We start from the raw sequence: 22,944 nt of genomic DNA, 5'->3' as shown, positions 1-22,944 counted from the left end.
AGCTTAGTGTGTAGTAAAAATGGCAGACTACTGAACTGAGTGCTTCCCATTATAAAGGATGATTTTTAAAGGGTGGCAATTTTGCTCACTTAAACTTATCATTAAAATAGTTTCCATATGTATTTTCTCATCAAAATTGGGTTTAGAAGAATGTTGGCAGAAGTATTAGCTGAATTTTTTGTGTGCATATTTAGCAGAAATGTCATGTCCTTTTGAGATTGTGTGAAAACATTTCAGTTGTTCTGTGATAACCTGCTCAAAGACTATTTGGCTTGTGCACAAATTTTTCAGTAGTGCTCCACACCCAGCAGCTCCCATGGAGCATTAGAAGAGCTGTTGGGTTCTGAGTATTTTTGAAAATCTGACCCTATATTTTTATGAATACAATATAAGAATTAAATAAGAGATAAGCTAATTGAATTTACAATTGTATTACAGCATTCTAGTTTGTTAGTCCTAAATAGCACGCAGCTCAGCTTCCCCTTCTCCTTGGCCTCCTTGCAGATGAGCAACAATTTATACCTCAGATCTGTTTTTCTGCCAAAGAAACACAAATTGGACTGTTTATTTGCAGATGTTCTCTCAGTTTTGCATGCTTGAGGGTGGAAAGCTGAAGCAAATGGGTATTGATATTCCATGCTGGGCAAAAGTTGTGCAATCTGAGTTTGTTTACAGATTCTCCCTTTTGAATCTGTGAAGCAGACACCTGAATTACTGTTGTATACCCACAGAAATTGGCAATATTTGATCTTAAATTCCCCACAATCCTTTCACAGGATCTGTTTGTTAAATTCAGTGTGTGTGCTGCACCCTTAAGAATTGCAGCTCTGCCTACTTTGGTGCTTTGTTTAAACTGTAGATTGCTGACTGAGGCAGATGAGATAGTGGTTTTCTGCCAAGCTGTGTGTTAGACACCATTGTGCTAACCAGTCTTACTACTAATATTACTTGACGAGGGGGAAAGCTGCAACTTCCTGATCTCCAAAAAAAATAAATCCAACTTTCCTTTCCCAGCAGCTTGTGCCAGCAGCTTCTGTCTTGTGCATTCAGGCACAGCTCCAGGAAGTAACTGAAAGCAAGACTGAGCATAACACTGCTATTTCCCCAGAGAAAGATAGTCTGTTTCCATTTCCCTTTTCATTTTTCTCCAAAGATGATATCCAAAATATTAAAATCCTCTGAATACCAAGCAGCAGGGTCCAGTTGAGGCTGAGTGCACAACCACACACCTTCAGAAGCCCTAAAGTTGATATCTGTTTGCTCTCTTGCTGTGTTGAAACGATCAGAAGGGGTGGGGCCTGTGTCCCCCAGTCTGGTTCTTTTACACACATTTTCCATTAACCACTGTTTGCTGATAAGTATGTGTGTGTGGAAAGCCAAAATGAAAAACATTGTCTGCTTTCAACAACCAGTAAAGTGGTCAAAAGACCTTTTATATTTTTATCTGCATTTTGTCTGTTTCTGGGGTGATTGTTTAAACGATTTGAAGTACATCTCCTTTGATAATTAAGATAGTGTTCCATTTAACTTTATTTTTTCTTGGTTGAGAAGCTGTAGAGTTTGCTCACAGCTGTTAGAAATGTCATCATCAAGAATTCTTTTTTAGGCTAGCTGTTTTCAACTGTTGCTACTCTGTAGGTTCCTTCTTTAATACACCTCTACCCTGATATAACGCTGTCCTCGGGAGCTAAAAAATCTTACCACATTGTAGGTGAAACCGCATTATATCCAACTTGCTTTGATCTGCCAGAGCACGCAGCCCCGCCCCCCTGGAGCGCTGCTTTACCGCGTTATATCTGAATTCGTGTTATATCGAGTCGCGTTATATCGGGGTAGAGGTGTACTACATCTTTCCCATATTATCTGATGTACTGTATTGTATTTATAAATTACCAGTCACCATAGAACCATCCTCCAAAAGCCTTCACATGTAGTTCTAAATGGCCACCTCTCAACATGTCTAGATGGCACCACAGAACAGTTATACTTTCCTGTAGTAAAAATATAAACTTTGATAACAACTTAAGTCTGTTTGTTAGTTTTAACATTTGTATATCTGAGCTTGAATTCTTCTTCTGTTCAAAGTTTATATAACTCCAATGCAAATTAATTGGATAGCACTTACTGACTTTTTCTACCCTCAAGTTCCACAGCAAGGGCGTTACAAAAAGCCTTTAGGACAGTGGTTCTCAAACTTTTGTACTGGTGACCCCTTTCACACAGCAAGCCTCTGAGTGTGACCCCCTCCCCCCCACATTAAAAACACCTTTTTTTATATATTTACCACCATTATAAATGCCGGAGGCAGAGCGGGTTTTGGGGTGGAGGCTGACAGCTCGTGACCCCCCATGTAATAACCTTATGACCCTCCCCGAGGGGTCCTGACCCCCAGTTTGAGAACCCCTGCTTTAGGAGACTGTTCAGCAGTCAGTCAGATCCCCAGCTGGTACTCTGTCATTTACATTCAGTTGTAAAGCATACATTGTTTGGGGATTAGGGACAATTGGAGGAGGCTAGGAGTGGAGGATTCAATCTAGACAATGTGCAAGCTCTAAAAGGAATTGAGGAAACGCAAGAAGCTGGGAACTGGAACAAGAGCTGTCTTCTGATGCAGTTGTTTTTTTAAGGGCTTTAGGAGGTGATAATTTCCTAAAATTGAGGTTAGAGTTGGAATTTTGTGTGTACCAGGATAAAGGTCTACCCTTGCTTACCTTTTGTTGGGGGAATTGGTTATATTTGAGCACAAAATGGTGTGTTCCATGGGTTTTAGATTTGGAGATCTTCTTCTGCAATGATTGTGTCAGTCAGTGAGATCAACTTACTAGATCTTGCAGTTTGACAGGAATACTAATAGCTGCTTTCACCTTTTTCTTGACCAGAAGTGAATGCTGGAGGAACAGTAAATCTTATTGAATTAGATCCCTGAAGAAGAGAATCCAGAGCTCTTAACAGAAGTGCTACCTGCAGATTGCAATTATATTTCTAGAGCCAAAACCTTCAAGGTGCTTGATGTAGACATCTTCAGAAGCACATTGGATTTTGTCATCTGGAACTTTGCATAATAGGAAAACCATTAAATCCCCATCTTCCTGTCTTGGTTTGCAGAGTGACCTGACACTGCGAGCTGCACTTTATTATCTACAAACACTTATGCTTCAACTTCCTGTTGTAAATAGAAATATTTGAATAAGCTTTAAGACCAGTTGTTCCCAATTAGTTTCCATTCAAGGTGCCTTTTTTCCTTGCACTTTACTTTATTTACCTCATTAACAACTTAAGAGTTCTGTTTTCAAAGCTGCACTAACTGTAGAAACTGTACAGTGTCCTATGTTTGAGACTCAAACAAAAGGCCTCTAATCGCATCTCACAATGACTGACTCTTCCATGCCCAAGAGCTATGTGAAACAATCCATTTTGTTTTTGAAACTTTGTATTGGAGAAATTTGTGCATTTGAACAAAGACTAGGCTATCATTTTCAAAGAGAATGAAAAAGCCCGGTGGCATGGATGCATAGTTACAGAAATCTGCAGTTATGGTGACAGCCAGTTATATACCCCAATTTGGAATGGAGGACAGTGCCACAAGACCATCAGTACCATCTATGAATTCTAAGGGAGAGCAGTAACTGAAAGCTATCGTATCCTATTTCCAGCTAGATTGAGAGCATCTTGATATGTTGATTTATAAGTAGATTGTCAGATCGTTCCATAAATGCAGTGCAGCTATAGAGCAGCAGGAAGCACTATTGAAATGCTGTTTGTTTCTTGATGGTTGAGAAAAATGTAGAGAATAAGACCTAAACTTGTGTATAGTCTCCAAAAATATCAAAGTGATGTTTGTGAGGGAGCTTCCTCAACTTTGAACAGACCATAAGTTACTTTGTTCCCAGTAAAAGTGTGATTTGGAAGTCCATCAGCTCCTGAGCTAGTAATGACTAATGACCAAGTAAATAAGACCTGCTTCTGAACCAAGGCTCACTACCCCAACATACAGGAACCTTCTGAGCCAAAGAGTGGGAGTGTGGGCTCTTTGCCTTCAAGAGCTGCGACTTGAATGACAACAATGACAGCATTGTCCTCCGCAGAACACAGGGAGCTAGAAGTCCCGGGAGTACAACCACCTGAGCTTCCTTTAAGAGGAAACCAACCATCTTCTGAGACTTCGTGGGCCAGAACAGGTTCCCACTGAAGTTGGTCTCAAGCTGGCTCCAGCCATATGGCACGAAAGCACCTTGTTCCAAAAAACAGAACTTTAGGAAACAGTACAGCACTGACCCTGGAACTATTTACTTCTTTTGGCACCAGAACAAAGCTGGTCAGGAGAGTGCACCATCACTGTAGTGGAGATTGGTACACCACCTTAACAAGACCCAGTTCCTGCACAGCTGTCTATTCTGCGAGGCACTGTTGAGATACTTGACACTGATGGACCTGCAGATGTACCTAGAACCTCAGTCCCCCTTGCTGTTGACTTCATCACAACAGTGAGCAACTATATCTAGTAGCGCAACACCATCGGTTCTTAACACACCGAGGGCCAGTGCACCAACCATGGGTCTGAACTATGCATTCTCCTTAGAGTCACCTTTGGAATCAAGGAAAGCAGAAATCCCACATCAGCAACAAGACTAACCCGGACTGTCACCACTGCGCTCAACATCTTATAGAGGATCCAGACACTCCTCACAGGAAAGGTTTTGGGACCCACAGATTCCTGGTTTATGGTTTCCTACGCCCCGGGCTACCAGTCTCTTATCCACCAATGCTAATGTAGCCTTGCTGGGTGCTCAGGGCAGCTTTGGTTCCAGGGATCAATCGCACAGCCAGACCATGCTGTGCCAAGCTGCCTCCTTCATTGTGCCATTCATTCAGATACCCCACCAGCCCTTCCCAGATCCCAGTTTCTGTACAGCCACAAGTAGAAGAGGCGGTAATGGAAGAGCAGGCATTGAAAAGTGAACTGCTGCACTGGTGACCGTTTCCTCCTCTTACCCTGATTAGTCCCTGTTGCCCCACAAATGGACAACTATAAGGGTTTCCAAGACCTATTAAAAAGGATGGCTGAGACCCTTCAAATCCCTATTGACACACAAACTGATAGATATACTTCAAGTCTCCACAATAGGCAAGATAGCCCTCCTAGCTAATGAGGTCATTATGGATTCAGCCAGAACCTTGGGGCAGACATCTGTCTTGGAACCACCTACATCCACCAGATAACAATATCAGGTGCCTCCTGAGTCTGTGGAGTTCTTTTACACTCACTTTATCCCATCCTTCCTCCCATCCACTGTTGCGAGCAAAAAGGCAGAACAATTCAGACCCACACAAAAGGAAAAAGAACAAAGAGACTAGATTTATTTGTCTGGAAAGCCTACTGTGATGCAAGAAGACCAGGTGCCACCAAATGCCAAGGCCCATAAGTCTCAACTGAAAAGTGACAAATACATAGCTGGAGCCAGTCTGGCTCACTGTGTGTTAGTATTGTTAAAATAGGCATTAGAGTTATACAAATGTACTTAGTGTTGAGACTTTATGGGATGCTTGTAAGTTGCTGCATGCATTGAGCTCACTTATAATATCTGTAGCCCATGTTATAAGGCAATATTTTAAGTGTTGACTCTCTTAATCACAACACAGGAGAGAAGCATTAACGACTGTGAAATACTAGTTTCCAACAGGAGCTGTTATTTTCTGCCCAACAAAACAACCCCCATCAACACCACGTGAATTGTTGTAGAATATCAGAGGATAAAAGACTTTGCTGATTGCTCCCCACCCCTCCCATTGCAACTTGAAGCAGAAGGGTCAGTGGATTTAGAAAGATCATGCTTGGGCCAGAGCATCATGTATCCTCAACAACAGCAGGAAGCCTTCTACAAGAAGGTCGCTATGTTGCCAACAGGAAACGGTTTTCCATCTGGTGTCAACAGCATAACGTACCTCCATAAGAGTCTGGGATCGCTCTTATTTTGGACTGCCTTTCTTTGAAGACTTTGAAGCCTATCTATCATTTCACTGCTCATGTATCTGGTATTTAGCAATGCCTTCTATCATGCGGTGGAAAACTCCTTGTTTATTACCCATCCCACAACCATGAAGTTCCTGAAAGGCATCATCAGAACCTTTTCCACGGGTACTACAACTTGCACCTGCCTGGGACCTGAACTTGGTACAGTACTTGTAGCACTTATTATTCTGCTGTTTGAGCCTTTGGCCTCCTGCTCTCTTTTGCACCTCCGTACGAAGGTGTGCTTCTAGAAGAGTGGGTGAGCTTGGGGCTCTCTTGGCAGACCGACCTACACGGTATTCTAAAGTAATACAGTATGCCTGAGACTTCATCCCAAAGGTTCCCTCTGATTTGTACTTGAATCAACCTGTTCATTTGCCCATCTTCTATTCAAAACCTCACAATAACAGGGAGGACAAGAAGCGCCACTTTTTGGATGTCTGATGAGCTTAACCTTCTGCTTGCAGAGGATGAAGATTTTAGGTCTCTGTGGCTATTCCTTTCCATCGCTGATAGAATGAAAGGAGAAGTGATTTCTTCAGAAAGACTCTTGAAATGGATTTCAGGGTGTCCTCCTCCTCTGTTATGAGTTTATGGAAGCCCCTGAGGGTGTCATGGCTCTACTAGAGCACAAGCTGCCTTGATGGCTTCCCTGCAGGGAGTTCCCCTCTCAGAAATCTGTGGAATGGTGACTTGGAACTTTGGTCACCTTTACTAGACATTGTACCCTTGTTCACGCTTTGTCTGTGATGCCTCCTTTGGTTCAACGATCCTGCAATCTGTGATGCAGCATAAATCCTTATACCCTCCTCTACAATGAGTACTGCTTGGGAGTCACCCATAGTGAATACCCATAGGGACCTGCACTTGAGAAAGAAATGGAGATTACTTGCCTTATAGTAACTAGAGTTTTTCCTAATATCCAACCTAAACCTCTCCCACTGCAACTTGAGACCATTACTCCTTGTTCTGTCATCTGGTACCACTGAGAACAGTCTAGATCCATCCTCTTTGGACTCCCCTTTCAGGTAGTTGAAAGCAGCTATCAAATCCCCCCTCATTCTTCTCTTCTGCAGACTAAACAATCCCAGTTCCCTCAGCCTCTCCTCATAAGTCATGTGCTCCAGCCCCCTAATCATTTTTGTTGCCCTCCACTGGACTCTTTCCAATTTTTCCACATCCTTCTTGTAGTATGGGTCCCAAAACTAGACACAGTACACCAATGTCGAATAGAGGGGAATGATCACGTCCCTCGATCCGCTGGCAATGCCCCTACTTATACAGCTCCAAATGCCGTTAGCCTTCTTGGCAACTAGGGCACACTGTTGACTCATATCCAGCTTCTCGTCCACTGTGACCCCTAGATCCTTTTCTGCAGAACTGCTTCCTAGCCATTTGGTCCCGAGTTGTAACAGTGAATGGGATTTTTCCGTCCTAAGTGCAGGACTCTGCACTTGTCCTTGTTGAACCTCATCAGGTTTCTTTTGGCCCAATCCTCTAATTTGTTTAGGTCCCTCTGTATCCTATCCCTATCCTCCAGCGTATCTACCACTCCTCCTGGTTTAGTGTCATCTGCAAACTTGCTGAGAGTGCAGTCCACGCCATTCTCCAGATCATTAATGAAGATATTGAACAAAACCGGCCCCAGGACCGACCCTGGGGGCACTCCGCTTGAAACCGGCTGCCAACTAGACCTGGAGCCATTGATCACTACCTGTTGAGTCCGATGATCTAGCCAGCTTTCTATCCACCTTATAGTCCATTCATCCAGCCCATACTTCTTTAACTTGCCGGCAAGAATACTGTGGGAGACCATATCAAAAGCTTTGCTAAAGTCAAGGAATAACACATCCACTGCTTTCCCCTCATCCACAGACCCAGTTATCTCCTCATAGAAGGCAATTAGGTTAGTCAGGCATGACTTGCCCTTGGTGAATCCATGCTGACTGTTCCTGATCACTTTCCTCTCCTCTAAGTTCATCAGAATTGATTTCTTGAGGACCTGCTCCATGATTTTTCCAGGGACTGAGGTGAGGCTGACTGGCATGTAGTTCCCCGGATCCTCCTCCTTCCCTTTTTTAAAGACGGGTACTACATTAGCCTTTTTCCAGTCATCCAGGACCTCCCCTGATCACCATGAGCTTTCAAAGATAATGGCGGATGTGATTCAGAGCCATTGGCCAACTCCTTTAGCACCCTCGAATGCAGTGCATCCGGCCCCATGGACTTGTGCTCGTCCAGTTTTTCTAAATAGTCCCGAACCACTTCTTTCTCCACAGAGGGCTGGTCACCTCCTCCCCATACTGTGCTGCCCAGTGCAGCAGTCTGGGAGCTGACCTTGTTTGTGAAGACAGAGGCAAAAAAAGCATGAGTATATTAGCTTTTTCCACATCCCCTGTCACTAAGTTGCCTCCCTCATTCAGCAACACTTTCCTTGACTTTCTTCTTGTTGCTAACATAACAAGGCTACACCTCCACTGCTTCCAGGGTTGGCTCAGAACCACCTATTGTCCAGCCAGAGACACCCTGGACAGGCATGTGGTGTTTCCTCTCCACGTGAGGAACTCCCTAGACTGGAGGAAAGATCAACTCAACATCTGTGCAGGTCTTCCCATCTGTCATCCTACTCCATCAGTACCTATGAGAACAGATTTATCACTATTGGAATGGGGAGCTCACTTCAGTGCCCTCATGACTCAAGGCAGATGGACTCCTCCAGAAACCAGTCTCTTCATCAGTCTGTTGGAATTCAGGGCAGTCAGCTGTCCCTGCTTTCATTTCTTGCCCCCATCAGGGGAAATCAGTCAGGGTCATGACAGACAACACATCCTGCACGTTCTGTATCAACAAGCAGGGAGGAGCAAGATCCCCCTGCCTGTGTGCTGAAACTATGGAACTGGTATATAGCTCATCAGATGCAAATTTCAGCTGTGTACCTCCCGGGTATTCAGAACACCACAGCTGATATTCTCAGCAGATGCTCCTAATAGGCCTATGAACAGGGGAGCTGGAGTACTGGGGTTGACCAGAGAGTGCTCTGCCATCGATTTAGTGGGTCTTCACTAGATCCGCTAAATCGACACCCACTGCATCAATTGCAGCAGCGTCGATCTCTCGGGTAGTGAAGACTCCCTCAGATCCTTCAAAGATGGGGACTTCTGGAAGTGGATCTCTTTGCCAACTTCAGGGACAAGAAGTGCCCTCTATTTTCCTCAAGAACTGAAGATAGTACTGCAGTACCAAGCAACCAGCAAGGCCCTGTCTCTTTCACTCTCTGTGCCTCTGCCTCAATGTGGAAAAGTCTACCCTAACACTGACCCAATATATAGACTTCATCAAAGCCACTCTGGACTCTTCTTTTGCCACAATATACCTACCTAAGGACAGATTCACCACAATGTCCAACCTTTTTTAAACAATTCAACAGAGCCCACAAACAACTGCAAGGGCTTGCCTACAACTCCTGGGCCTTGTGGCGGCCTGCACATTTGTCTTAGCAAGACTTCACTCTCAGTATCTTCAAGCATGGTTGAGAACCATCTGCACCCCCAACATAGTCTATTCAAGCAGGTGTTTGTATTTCAGAAGGTCCTTGCGTCCCTAAATTGGAAGGACCCACAAAACATGCATTCCTACATCCTCCTTCCACAAGGATTATCACTACAGATGTCTCTTCAGTAGGTTGGGGTGCACTCTTTCAGAATCTCACAGCTCAGTAACAAATGGATCCCTCAGGAGGCAATCCTCCATATCAACATAGTGGAGCCCAGAGCAATTTGGTATACTTGCCAACGATTCCTACTGCGCATCAAGGGTCACCCAATAAGAATAATGCTGGACAACAGAATGGCAATGCATTATATCAATCTGCAAGGAGGAGCAAGGTCCTAGTCCTTATGCAACAAATCCATAAAACTATGGAACTGGTTTTTATCACACTTCATACTGATCTCAGTGGTCTGTCTACCAGGATTTCAGAACACAGTGGTGGATTTCTTCAGAAAACATTTCAGAATCGACCTCACGTGGGTAATGGAAGCACTCACCTGGACTCCCACACTGCTCAGGGTACCTGGACCCCACAAGAGACCAGGCTGCATATAAATTTACTGGAATTGAGGACAGTCCGCCTTGCATGCAAGACCTTCCTTCCCCTTATACACTCGCTCTACATCGGACAATGTCACCATGGTGGTGTATATAAACAAATAAGGAGGAGTGAGATTTTTTCTCTGATGCCTGGAAGCAGTCAGACTTCAGATACTAGTGTATCAGAAATAACATCACAATACAAGCCACATACCTCCCAGGTGTTCACAACTCGCTAGCAGACAAACTAAGCAGAAGTTTCTTTTCAGACCATGAATGGGAGATCTATGACACAGTCCTAACCAAGATATTTATGCAGTGGAGTACTCCATTACGTGACCTCTTTGTCCCAGATGAACAGAAAACTTCACCTGTATAGTTCAGGGGGTGACGCTTTCCGGCTCTCCTGGACGGATGGCCTCAAATATGCCTTTTCTCCTGTCACGCTACTACTGCAAGTCATAGGAAAGATCCGTTGTGACAGAGCCACCATCATCCTTCTAACACCCTCCTGACCCAGACAGTTCCGGTTCATGGAACTTCTAATGATGTCTGTACACCGACCTATCAGGATGCACCCCTTTCTGGATCTCCCAGGAAATAGGAAAAATCAAGTACCCCAGCCCGGGCTTACGTCACCTTATGGCCTGGTGTTTGGGTGGGCATCAGAAATAGAACACTCATGCTCCGACCCATTCAGGAAATTCTTAACTAAAGTAGAAAGGATTCTGCTAGATTCTGGTACCTAGCTAAATGGAGGTGCTTTTCAGCCTGGGCACGACTCCATCAAAATTCACTAGATACCACAAGCATTCCAGTTTTCCTAGACTATCTCCTCTCCTTAAAGACTGCAGGTCTAGCCCTTTGTTCGCTGCAGGTACACCTAGCAGCGATTAGTGCCTTTCTCCCTCTGATAGAAGGACATTTTGTCTTTACTCACCCAGTAACTGTACATTTTATGAAGGGATTGATCAGGACCTTCACACCAATCATTAAACCTATTCCTCAATAGGACTGTAACCATGTCCAGTCAACACTCGCAGGTCTGCCCTTTGAACCTATGGCAAATTGTGCCAGTACCCACCTGTCCATGAAGATGAGAGTCTTAGTGCCATCACTTCAGGCAGGTACAGTGAGCTAGGAGCCATTATGGCAGGCTCTGCCTATACCGTGTTTCACAAAAAGATGATTTTCCTTAGGTTACATCCCAAATTTCTACCAAGATTGATGTGGAACTCAGAAACAATCAGACAATACACTCACCTGTATTTTTCCAGAAACCCCATGCTTCTTCCGAAGACAATAGACTTCACTCCCTGAACGTCAGGTGTGCCCTGGTGTTCCGTCTGCAAAGAACTAAACCCATTAAAAAATCTCCAAGAATCTTTATTGCCATAGTAGAAAGATTGTATGCGCAGGCTATATCCTCCCAGAGGATTTCTAAGCGGGTTTCGGGATGCATCTTAGGATGCTACAAAATAGCAAAAATTCCCCCTCTGACAGCTGTTACAGCTCACTCCACATGAGCACAAGCTGCCTCCATGGCATCACTATCAGATGTTCTGTTGCAGGACATTTGCAGGGCAGCAACTTGGGAGCTCTGTCCTCATGTTCACGACACACTATGCCGTAGTCCAAGCAGCAACTGCAGACGTAGCCATAGGGATGGTAGTACTACAAGCATTTCTACTGCCACTTTCCTCGCACCCTCCTCCAGTCTGAATACTGCTTGCCTGTCAGACATGTGGAATACACATAGAGACCATCACTTGAAGAAGAAATGGAGGTTACTTACTTTAACTGGAGGTTCAGTTCAGTTTGAGATATATGGTCCCTATTTGTATTCCACTACCTGCCCTCCACCCCTTCTGCTTCAGATCTGGTTGGATTGTGGTAAGAAGAGGAACTGGAGAGGTGTCAACCCACACTGCCTTTTATGCCCTTGGTCAGGAGCACAACGGCATCTACTGTGCACATGTGGGTCAACAGACACGGCTTTGATGTATTTTTGTACTAAGGCTCATGGGGCGTATGCGTACCCACATGTGGAATACAGATAGGGACCACACACCTTGAAGAACCTCCAGTTACAGTAAATAACCTCCATTTCTCTAGGCTTTGTAGTTAATGGCAGGACAGGCAAAGGTAGCACGTCTTGAGACACATTTCTCCAGATAGGAGATGGGAGACATTTATCTCTCTGGTGAATCGTGTATTGTGTGTCTCATTGTAACACTGGTTGCTGGTCAGACAGCCTCCTTGTGGTTCCTCTGGGCTCCTCAGCTTGCCATCTGGTCTGATGCCCCTTCCTGTGGTTGCTTAGCCCATCATCTCACTCACTCTGTGGCCTTTCATGCTTCTGGAGCTGCAGTGCTTTCCTCTTCATGGCTTAGCCCACCGCTCAAGTCACATTAAAGTTCTTCCCCCTTCCGGGGTATTATCAAAGTCTGTTTCCAGCCTCCTTCCAGGAGTCTCTAGTGTGCCACTCCCACAGTGGCTTGTAGGGGAGCCTGTGCCCACCTTCTACATTGGGTTCCAATCCAGAGACCCTCAACTCAGCAGCTCTGGGCTTTACTCTCCGAGGCCTTACTGCTCCTTCCCTGGATTCCTTCCTACACTATTATTACAGGTTCCTGCTCTTGCCCCTTATATCAGGGAATGTGTCGGCAGGCTTCCTCACTGCAGCCCCCTGTCTATGGCCAGTTTCCTCTCTTTATAAACCCCACCCAGCTCTTCTCCCAGCTGGACTTCCTCAGCAGTTTCCTCCAGGTGCAGCCTATAGGTTAACTGGTGTGATTTACCCCTTCAGGCCTCGTGTGGGGTGGGCATCCCATCACACTCACAATAGAAGGCTATTAGCATACTGAGTCAAATGCTAATGAAGAGTTTGCAGAGATTTCAGAAGAAAATTAACAGGAAGAGCTACGCAGCGGGGCGGGGTGAAAGTTGGAACCCTGTTTTCGGTGAATATCAAAAGGTCTGATCTGGTATATCTTGGTTGCAGGGAAACCCTAAGGTATCCTTCAGTCTGTGAGGACAAGCCACCAGTGGGCTTGATCTTAGGGGTATTTCAGCCAGTGTGGCTGAAACCCCAAGGGCTTTTCCCAGTGTTAAGTTGCCCAATGGGAGTGAGGAAATGTTTTGTGACTAATGTTTTTTAGGCTCTAAGAAGCATGTTATTTTTTTTGCATGTAACCATTTGTTTCCAATATTCTTTCTTACTGTCATTTAAATCTCTATTCTTTGATAATAAACTTTTATTCTTGTTTTCACTATAAATATTTCTAAGTGCTGTGTGTGTTTAGTGGAATGGTGATCCTGAGTTAAACTAGTACGCTGGTGTGCACTTCTCCTTTGGGGAGTAGTGAATCTGAGAGCTCTGTGAGTGGTCAGTAGAACAGGGCCTGGGCAAGCGAGGCCTGGGGAGACCGGGGAGGCAATGCTTGTGTTGCCAGAGGCTGTGGAATTAGGGAGCTGATCCACAGCCTGCATAGACAAGACTTCCTCACAATAAGGACAGGTGGTCGCAAGGTGCCTTGGGAAGTGTCACAGTTGTTCGTCCTGATCTCTAGTCTGATTTGGTTATCTGCAGCAAACCCCACCAATACCCCATCTTGTGCTTTAGCCGATAAAAAACTGATCCCTAAATATTCAAGAACCTGTGTTCCTGAATTGTCAATAACTCTATTGTAGCTATTGGTCCTACGATATAGAGTGTCACTCTTATCTTTTTTTATCCATTTTGTCCTTTCTAAATACGTTGTAACAAGTGATTTGGACATTCCAGTCACATCTGAATTATCAAAGATGTAGTAAATTTTTGGAGTCTCTAAACTGAGATCAGATGTTCCTTTTAAAAGATATACAGTCTAGTTGAACCACAAGTTATTGAGCAGATGTAGGAATCACTGGGCGAAATTATGTGGTCTCAGTTGTGAAGCAGGTCAAGACGACTAAAATCTGGTTTTAAAATCCATGAATCCTCAACTTGGTCAGATTTTTCTCATACACTGAGAATTTGCAATGCCTCCTGTTTATTAATGAGGCCCTAGAATTGGTTTACTCAAATGAGTTATTACCTTTATGTCATTTAACACCTTGATTTATTACATTAATGACTGATTCTGGATTACATGACTTAGTGTTTGCACTAGGGCTGTCAAGCGATTAAAAATATTAATCGCGATTAATCGCACTGTTAATAATAGAATGCCATTTATTTAAATATTTTTATATGTTTTCTACATTTTCAAATATATTGATTTCAATTATAACACAGGATACAAAGTGTATAGTGCTCACTTTATATTTATTTTTGATTACAAGTATTTGCACTGTAAACCCCCCCAAAAGAAATAGTATTTTTCAGTTCACCTGATACAAGTACTATAGTGCAATCTCTTTATTATAAAAGTTGAACTTAAAAATGTAGAATTATGTACAAAAACCCTGCATTCAAAAATAAAAGAATGTAAAATTTTAGACCCCACAAGTCCACTCAGTCCTACTTCAGCCAGTCGCTCAGACAAACAAGTTTGGTTACAATTTGCAGGTGATAATGTTGCCCCCTTCTTGTTTACAATGTCACCTGAAAGTGAGAACAGGCTTTCACGTGGCACTGTTGTAGCCAGCGCCGCAAGGTATTTTCATGCCAGATGCGCTGAAGATTCATGTCTCCCTTCTTGCTTCAACCACGATTCCAGAGAACATGTGTCCATGCCGATGACGGGTTCTGCTCGATAACGATCCAAAGCAGAGTGGACCAATGCATGTTCATTTTCATCATCTGAGTCAGATGCCACCTACAGAAGGTTGATTTTCTTTTTTGGTGGTTCGGGTTCTGTAGTTTCCGTATCTGAGTGTTGCTCTTTTAAGTCTTCTGAAAGCATGCTCCACACCTCGTCCCTCTCAGATTTTGGAAGACACTTCAGATTCTTAAACCTTGGGTTGAGTGCTGTATCTATTTTTAGAAATCTCACATTGGTACTTTCTTTGCATTTTGTCAAATCTGCAGTGAAAGTATTCTTAAAACGAACATGTGCTGGGTCATCATCTGAGACTGCTATAACATGAAATATATGGCAGAATGCTGGTAAAACAGAACAGGAGACATACAGTTCTCCCCCAAGGAGTTCAGTCACAAACGTAATTAACGCATTATTTTTTTAACGAGCATCATCAGCATGGAAGCATGTCCTCTGGAATGGTGTCCGAAGAATAAAAGGGTATACGAATGTTTAGCATATCTGACATGTAAATACCTTGCAATGCAGGCTGCAAATGCCTGTTCTCACTTTCAGGTGACATTGTAAACAAGAAGCAGGCAGCATTATCTTCTGCAAATTTTAATCAAACTTGTTTGTCTGAGCAATTGGCTGAAGTAGGATGGAGAGGAGTTTTACATTGTTTTATTTTTTGAATGCAGGTTTTCTTTGTACATAATTCTACATTTTTAAGTTCAACTTTCATGATAAAGAGATTGCACTACAGTGCTTGTATTAGGCAAATTGAAAAATACTATTTCTTTTGTTTTTTTTACAATGCAAATATTTGTAATAAAAATAAATATAAAGTGATCACTGTACAGTTTGTATTCTGTGTTGTAATTGAAATCAATATATTTGAAAATGTAGAAAACATCCAAAAATATTTAATAAATTTCAGTTGGCATTCTATTTAACAATTAATCGCCATTAATTTTTTGTAGTTAATCGTGTGAATTAACTGTGATTAATTTTCAGGCCTAGTTTGAACCCTTAACACACCTCCCCTTTTGTAGCTAGTTTAAGGCCCTTCTGACTTGTTTAGCTAGTCGGTCATCCAGAACATTGGATCTTCTACTACTGAGATGGAGGCTGTCCAAACCATACATCTCCCTTTCCCCGTAGAAGGTAGCCTAATGTTCCACAAATCTGAACCCCATTACACAATTTACCTAGTCAACAGTTGACCTCCAGTATCTTCTGCCATCTGTCCTCCCTGGATCATGGGACAAGAAGGATTCTCTGAAAAGATCACATGGGCTGTCTTCTCTTTCAGCTCTTTTCTGACATGGCTGAAGTGTTCACTCTTCTGTAGTGTTCTTGAATCCATGTCACTGGAAACAATTTACCTTGTCATATAACACAAGAGGTGTAGGGTTCACCTGATTAAATTAATAGGCAGCAGGTTTAAAACAAACATAAGGAAGTACTTCTTCACATAATGCAGTCAACCTGTGGAACTTGTTGCCAGGGATGTTGTGAAGGCCAAAAGTATAACTGGGTTCAAAAAAGAATTAGTCAAATTCATGGAGGATAGGTCCATCAATGGCTAATAGCCAAGATGATGAGGGATGGAACCCTATGCTCTGGATATCTCTAGACCTTCAACCGCTAGAAGCATCTCGCACTGGCCACTGACAGAGATAGGGTGCTTGGCTAGATGGATCATTGGTCTAATCCAGGATGGCTGTTTTTATGTTCTTATGTTAAATATGTAATAATGGCCCTTTACTCTAGCAGAGAGAGGTATAACATGATCTAATAGCTGACAGTTGAAGCTAGACAAATTCAGATTGGAAATAAGTAATTAACCATTGTAACAATTTACTAAGGGTCATGGTGGATTCTCCATTGCTGATAATTTTAAAACCAAGATTGGCTATTTTTCTGAAAGAAACCTCTAGCAATTACTTGGGGGAATTTCTATGACCAGTGTTATACAGAAGATCAGACTAGATGATCACAGTGGTACCTTCTGGCCATGTAATCTATGAATCTACCACAACCCTTGGTAAATTGTTCCAGTGGTTAAAATGTTATGCCTTATTTCCAGACTGAATTCCAGCTTCAAATTCCAGCTATTGGATCGTGTTAGATCTTTCTCTGCTAGAGTGAAGAGCCCATTATTAAATATTTGTTCCTCATGTAGATACATATAGACTATACTCAAGTTACAACTTAATCTTCTCTTTGTTAAGCTAAATTGATTGAACTTCTTGAGACTGTCACTATAAGGCAGGTTTTCTAATCCTTTAATCTTTCTCGTGGCTATTCTGTGACTCCCTCCAGTTTATTACCATCGTCCTTGAATAGTGTACACCACAGCTGGACATAGTATTCCAGCTGTGGTCACACTGGTGCTAAATATAGAGGCAAAATAACCTCCCTACTCCAGTTTTCCCTGTTTATGTATCCAAGGGTTGAACTAGCTCAGGGGTAGGCAACCTGTGGCACATGTGCCGAAGGCGGCACGCGAGCTGATCTTCAGTGGCACTCACACTGCCTGGGTCTTGGCCACCAGTCCAGGGTGCTCTGCATTTTAATTTAATTTTAAATGAGGCTTCCTAAACATTTTAAAAACCTTATTTACTTTACATACAACAATAGTTTAGTTATATATTATAGACTTATAGAAAGAGACCTTCTAAAAACGTTAAAATCTATTACTGGTACGCGAAACCTTAAATTAGAGAGAATAAATGAAGGCTCGGCACACCACTTCTGAAAGGTTGCTGACCGCTGAACTAGCTCTTTTGTCCACATCATCACACTGTGAGATCATGTTCAGCTGATTATCCACTATGACCTCCAAATCATTTTCAGAGTCACTGATTCCTGGGATAGAATTCTACATCCAGTAAGTGTGGCCTACAATCTTTCTTCCTAGTTGTATACATTTACATTTCATCATATTAAAATGTACATTGTTTGCTTGTGTCCAGATTACCAAATGATCTAGATGGCTCTGTATCAATGACCTATCTCCATTATTCACCATTCCCCCAATTTTTTTGTCATCAGCAAATTTTGTCAGTGATGATTTTGTTTTCTTCCAGGTCAATGATATCAATGTTATCATAGGGTGAAGAACTATCCCTGCAGGACCCCACTAGAAACACATCTGCGAAATAGGCTATGAATAAAGCCAGCAGCAATATTGCTTAGGGCTGTTTGTTAGAGAGCTGTAACAAGATGAATCCGGATACATACTTGGGTGGGAGACCTCCAAGAAAACCCTTACGCAGCAAGAATATGATTTTGGTGATGACAGTCTTTCCTTGAGCTAGTTTTGAGCAATGTCTCCACATGGAGTTGGAGCAGAGCTGAGGGAAGTCTTGGGGGTTGAACTCTTCCCCCCCCCCCCCCCCCCCGAAACAATCAAGCAACCAAAAATCAAGCAACCAAACCTGGATAGTTTCTGGGAAACAATCAAGGCCAAGAAGCTGTGACAGGCAGCTCTGAAAAACCTAGAGGGCAAGTTTCAGAGTGAAATTGGAGTCAGAGTTGGTGGCTAGAATGACTAAGACATGAGACTGTTCTCATCTTTTAGAGCAGTGGTCCCCAAACTTTTTACCTTGTGAGTGGGGATGCAGAGAGAGGTAACGGGGCTGAGGCCACAGCTGAGGGCAGGTGCAGGACTGAGGTGAGGCTGACTGGCCTGTAGTTCCCCGGATCCTCCTACTTCCCTTTTTTAAAGATGGGCACTACATTATCCTTTTTCCAGTCATCCGGGACCTCCCCCGATCTCCCTGAGTTTTCAAAGATAATGGTCAATGGCTCTGCAATCACATCTGCCATCTCCTTTAGCACCCTCTGATGCAGCGCATCCAGCCCCATGGACTTGTGCTCATCCAGTTTTTCCTAAATAGTCCCGAACCACTTCTTTCTCCACAGAGGGCTGGTCACCTCCTCCCCATACTGTGCTGCCCAGTGCAGTAGTCTGGGAGCTGATCTTGTTTGTGAAGACAGAGGCAAAAAAAGCATTGAGTACATTAGCTTTTCCCACATCCTCTGTCACTAGGTTGCCTCCCTCAGTCAGTAAGGGGCCCACGCTTTCCTTGACTTTCTTCTTGTGGCTAACATACCTGAAGAAACCCTTCTTGTTACTCTTAACATCTATTAAGAGTAGGGAGATGATTTTACCTCTGTATCCTGCATTGTGAGGTAGATACTGGAATACTGTGTGTATTTCTGGTGACCACATTTTTAAGAGGATGTTGAAAAATTGGAGAGAATACAGAAAAGGACCACAAAATAATTGAGGGGTGGAGAAAATGCCTTATAGTGATAAATTTAAAGAGCTCAATCTGTTTATCTTATCAAAATTATCAAGAGGTAACTTGATCACTATGGAGAAGTATCTTCACAGAGAGACAATACTGGATATTAAAGGCCTCTTTAATCTATCAGAAACAGGAACCAGTAGCTGGAAGTTAAAGCCAGACAAATTCGAATTAGAAATAAATCACACATTTTAATGGTAAGGATGATTAGCCATTGGAACAACTCAAGGGAAGTGTTGGATTCTCTATCTCTTGATGTCCTCAAATCTAGACAGAATGCCTTTGAGAAAGATCTGCTTTAGGCAAACACAAGTTACTGGGTTCAACATAGGGGTAAGTGGGTGAAATTCTGTGGCCCGTGATATACTGACGGTCAAATCATGGCTTGAAAAATCTGTGAAATCAGTAATCTGTGAAGGAAACTTGACCATAATGTATAGTATTGTGCAGATTAAAGGCTTGCCACTACTAATATACCTGCCTTGTTTGCCATTAGGAGCCACTACTGCCAGCACATCCACTTCAGCTGTAGCTGCTGCTGATGTACCCACCCTGCTTTCAGCCACTCCCTCATGATTTTATTTCCTTTGTAGAAGATGCCTCAAATTCATTTTTTTTCTCCTTTGTAGACCAGTATTTTGTGCTGAGCAGGCTTTATGGATGCTGGCTGTGTCTTCTACTATCTTCACGCATATAAACTCCAAGCCAGGTCTCCATTTTCAGAAGGCAGCAAATTACAACAGACAGTGTGTGCCTCTCACTATGGGCAAAATGATTGGATTGCGAAAGAGCTGTTCACTCAACAAGCTTGGACAGACCCAGAAAAACCTCCCATAGATGGAAAGATCTGCACTCTCTTTTATGGATTTTATAACAGTTGTGTTCACAGCAGTTCCCCCATTGCAATGCAATGCAAGCTGTTGAGCAACATGGTAAAAACACTAGCAGAATGAATAAAAACTTTTTAAAATGTAGTGTTAACTTTAATATAAGAAAAATGGGGGTGGAGTTTTCACAAGTTTAAAGGGGGAATTGGTGTTACAGATTTTAGCTGGAATAGCCATTAATACTAAAAAAGAGATGTTCTTCTCTCCCTTATGTGAAATGGGTGCAAAGGCAAAAAATGGCCATATACATCCATCCACCTACACTTGCCCTATTGCCCGTCATGCCCCACTGGCTTGAGATTTTTTTCTCCTATTTAGGTGATATCACAGCTGTATGTCAGTTTCAGATGATGTACAACAATAATGCTACCAGCCAGGCCCAGCTGGCCATTCTGAACGTGGATTTTGAAGAAGTGGGCCAAGATTTTCAGTAGTGACTGTCCCACAGTCTGGAATGGCTCATAACTGTGAGTGTTTATCTCAGGGCAGACTGTCAGAAAACAAGGGCAGATACCCAAACTGTTGGCATGTGCTATAATTAGATTTTACCAAGCCAGTAACAAATGTGAACTCCTGGAACACTAGACCAGTCTTACCATGGAGTCACAGAGAATCCCCTCAGACTCTTCTGTCTTGCCACCTGAACAAACTGAACTTTGTGATAAACTATTATTTAAACCAAAAATCACACATCAGTCCTAGTCCCAAGCGACCGCTCACTTACCCCAGATCATTTGGTACTTCAGATCTTACACCAAAGACAATGCTGGCAGCCAGTTCTATGGTAAACTAAAGATTTATTAGCTGAGAAAAAAGAATGAGAGTTATTGAGAGGATAAAGCAGTAAAATATATGTACAGCTGAGTCAGAGTCTATAATTACAAATACTAGCAGAAATGTAGTAATCTGCCAAGTATCGAGGGGTAGCCGTGTTAGTCTGTATCTACAAAAACAGCAAGGAGTCTGGTGGCACCTTAAAGATTAACAGATTTATTTGGGCATAAGCTTTTGTGGGTAAAAACCCCATCTGAAGAAGTGAGGTTTTTACCCACGAAAGCTTATGCCCAAATAAATCTGTTAGTCTTTAAGGTGCCACCAGACTCCTTGTTGTTTTAGTAATCTGCCAGTTTCCCAAAAGTCTCTCAGGGCTACCCAGACTAACTCTGGGGATCTTCGTCTTCTAGTTCAAAAGTTATTCTGCCCTGCTAGAATTCAAATAGTCCAGAGATGAAGGATCTTTCTTTGAATCCATATTTATAGTCTCTTCACACACAAGCAAACTGACAGTGTCTCTACGCATGTGGGCTTTTCCTTTGATGATGATGAATGAGGAATGCACTTAGCTTTTTGACCTCCGACCTTCACACATAATGGCCACTTGCTTTGAAATTAGCATTTTCTGTTAAAGTTCTTAAGTCCTTCATTATCATTTCACAAGATTTCTGTGATGGGTTATTTGGTTACGTGGATACACACAATGTAAATGTTTGCTATTATAAAAGGAACAGATAAGTGAAAACAATACAAGTAACATTCCACTAGCTTTCATTAAGTTTAAATATCTGAATACACACTTATACATTTAACACTTTGATCTATACTAACACACAAGTAAAGTGGCCTGGGTTCTGACCTGATATGGCACCTGGTTTGCCAGTGTCACAGTGACTACTGACTTCGGCGGCTTTGCTTTTTGGGTGCCCCAAAAGGGCCCTTATTTTCAACGGATAATTGCTTAGCACTGTCTTCAAAATATCCCCTTATTTGAAGGTTTTGAGCACCCAGAATCACTGGTCACTTTTCATAATGTTGGTCCTGGCATGTAAATCACACTCTCATTTAAGTTAAGAGGTTTGTGCTGTTTCCTGTGTTAAACCAAAAGCCAGGTATTTTTGTGATAAGTATTGTCTGGTCTTAAACTCTCTCATGCCTAATTAAATCTGATATGTGTGTGGGTGCTGGTATTAGCACATACTTCTCACCCCATCAGCATCTAGCACCAACTAGTGGAGCTGAATCAGTGGCACCAGAGAATAAAGGTGGTGACAGACAGACTTACAGACAAAGGAGATATGGGAGGAGGCAAGTTGAGAGTGAAGGACTATGGGCATGGCTACACTTGCAGATGTAGAGCACTGAGTTAAACCAGCCTTTGTAGAGCGCAGTAAGGAAAGCGCTGTAGTCTGTCCACACTGACAGCTGCCAGCGCACTGGCGTGGCTACATTAGCAGCTCTTGCAACAGCCACAGAGAGCAGTGCATTGTGGTAGCTATCCCAGCATGAAAGTGATTGCAACGTGCTTTTCAAATGGGGGGTGGGGTGGAGTTTGACAGGGAGTGTGCTGTGTGTATGTGGGGGGAGAGAGAGTGGGTTTTGAGGGGGCTGAGAGCATGTCAGCATGCTGTCTTGTAAGTTCAGACAGCAGCAGACCTCCGCCTCCCCCCCACCTCTCTCTCTCTCTCTCACACAGCATTCCACTGTAATGGTTGCTTTGTCTCGGAGCCGATAAGCATGCTGGCGGTCAAATGGAGCTTTCAAAGGGCATATCCAAAACAATGACAAGAGTGGCCACTTGACTTAAGGGGATTATGGGACTTTTCAGGAGGCTGATCAGAGCGCAGTAATGCAATACCTCGTTCAAACTGACGCTGGGGCGCTTCAATGGGGGCGCATCAAATGTTATTCTACTCGCCGAGGTGGAGTACCAGGACCGCTTTAGCCGTGGAGTCAGAGCGGTCTACGTGCCTTGCCAGTGTGGACGGGTAGTGAGCTAGTGTGCCCGGGGCTCCTTTAATGCGCTGTAACTCGCAAGTGTAGCCAAGCCCTATATCAAAATTGCAACCTTTGGAGGCCTGCGTCATGGAAGGGAAGAGAGGCCAATAATTAGAGTGCAGCAGTAGTGACTTCATAGT

At 43.2% G+C, this 22,944-nt stretch overlaps 1 protein-coding gene across 8 annotated transcripts in view; it reads left to right on the top strand.

Annotated features, from left to right (window-relative positions):
- The window catches only part of MAP2K4 (mitogen-activated protein kinase kinase 4), a 168,962-nt gene that overhangs the window by 35,723 nt on the left and 110,295 nt on the right, over positions 1-22,944 (top strand). The window contains exon 1 of one of the 8 annotated variants that reach the window (XM_054047065.1): positions 20,472-20,499. The exons of the other annotated variants lie outside the window; for them this stretch is intronic. Coding sequence (XP_053903040.1) covers positions 20,487-20,499 — 13 coding nt within the window. The 5' untranslated portion in view covers positions 20,472-20,486. Of the gene's footprint in view, positions 1-20,471; positions 20,500-22,944 lie in introns of those variants that run through there. 8 annotated transcript variants of the gene reach the window in all.

Source organism: Malaclemys terrapin, chromosome 13, assembly GCF_027887155.1.
Source record: "Malaclemys terrapin pileata isolate rMalTer1 chromosome 13, rMalTer1.hap1, whole genome shotgun sequence".
NCBI classification, from domain to species: domain Eukaryota; kingdom Metazoa; phylum Chordata; order Testudines; family Emydidae; genus Malaclemys; species Malaclemys terrapin.
Note: the sequence above shows the minus strand (reverse complement) of the source record. Positions and strands in the feature narration are given on the sequence as shown.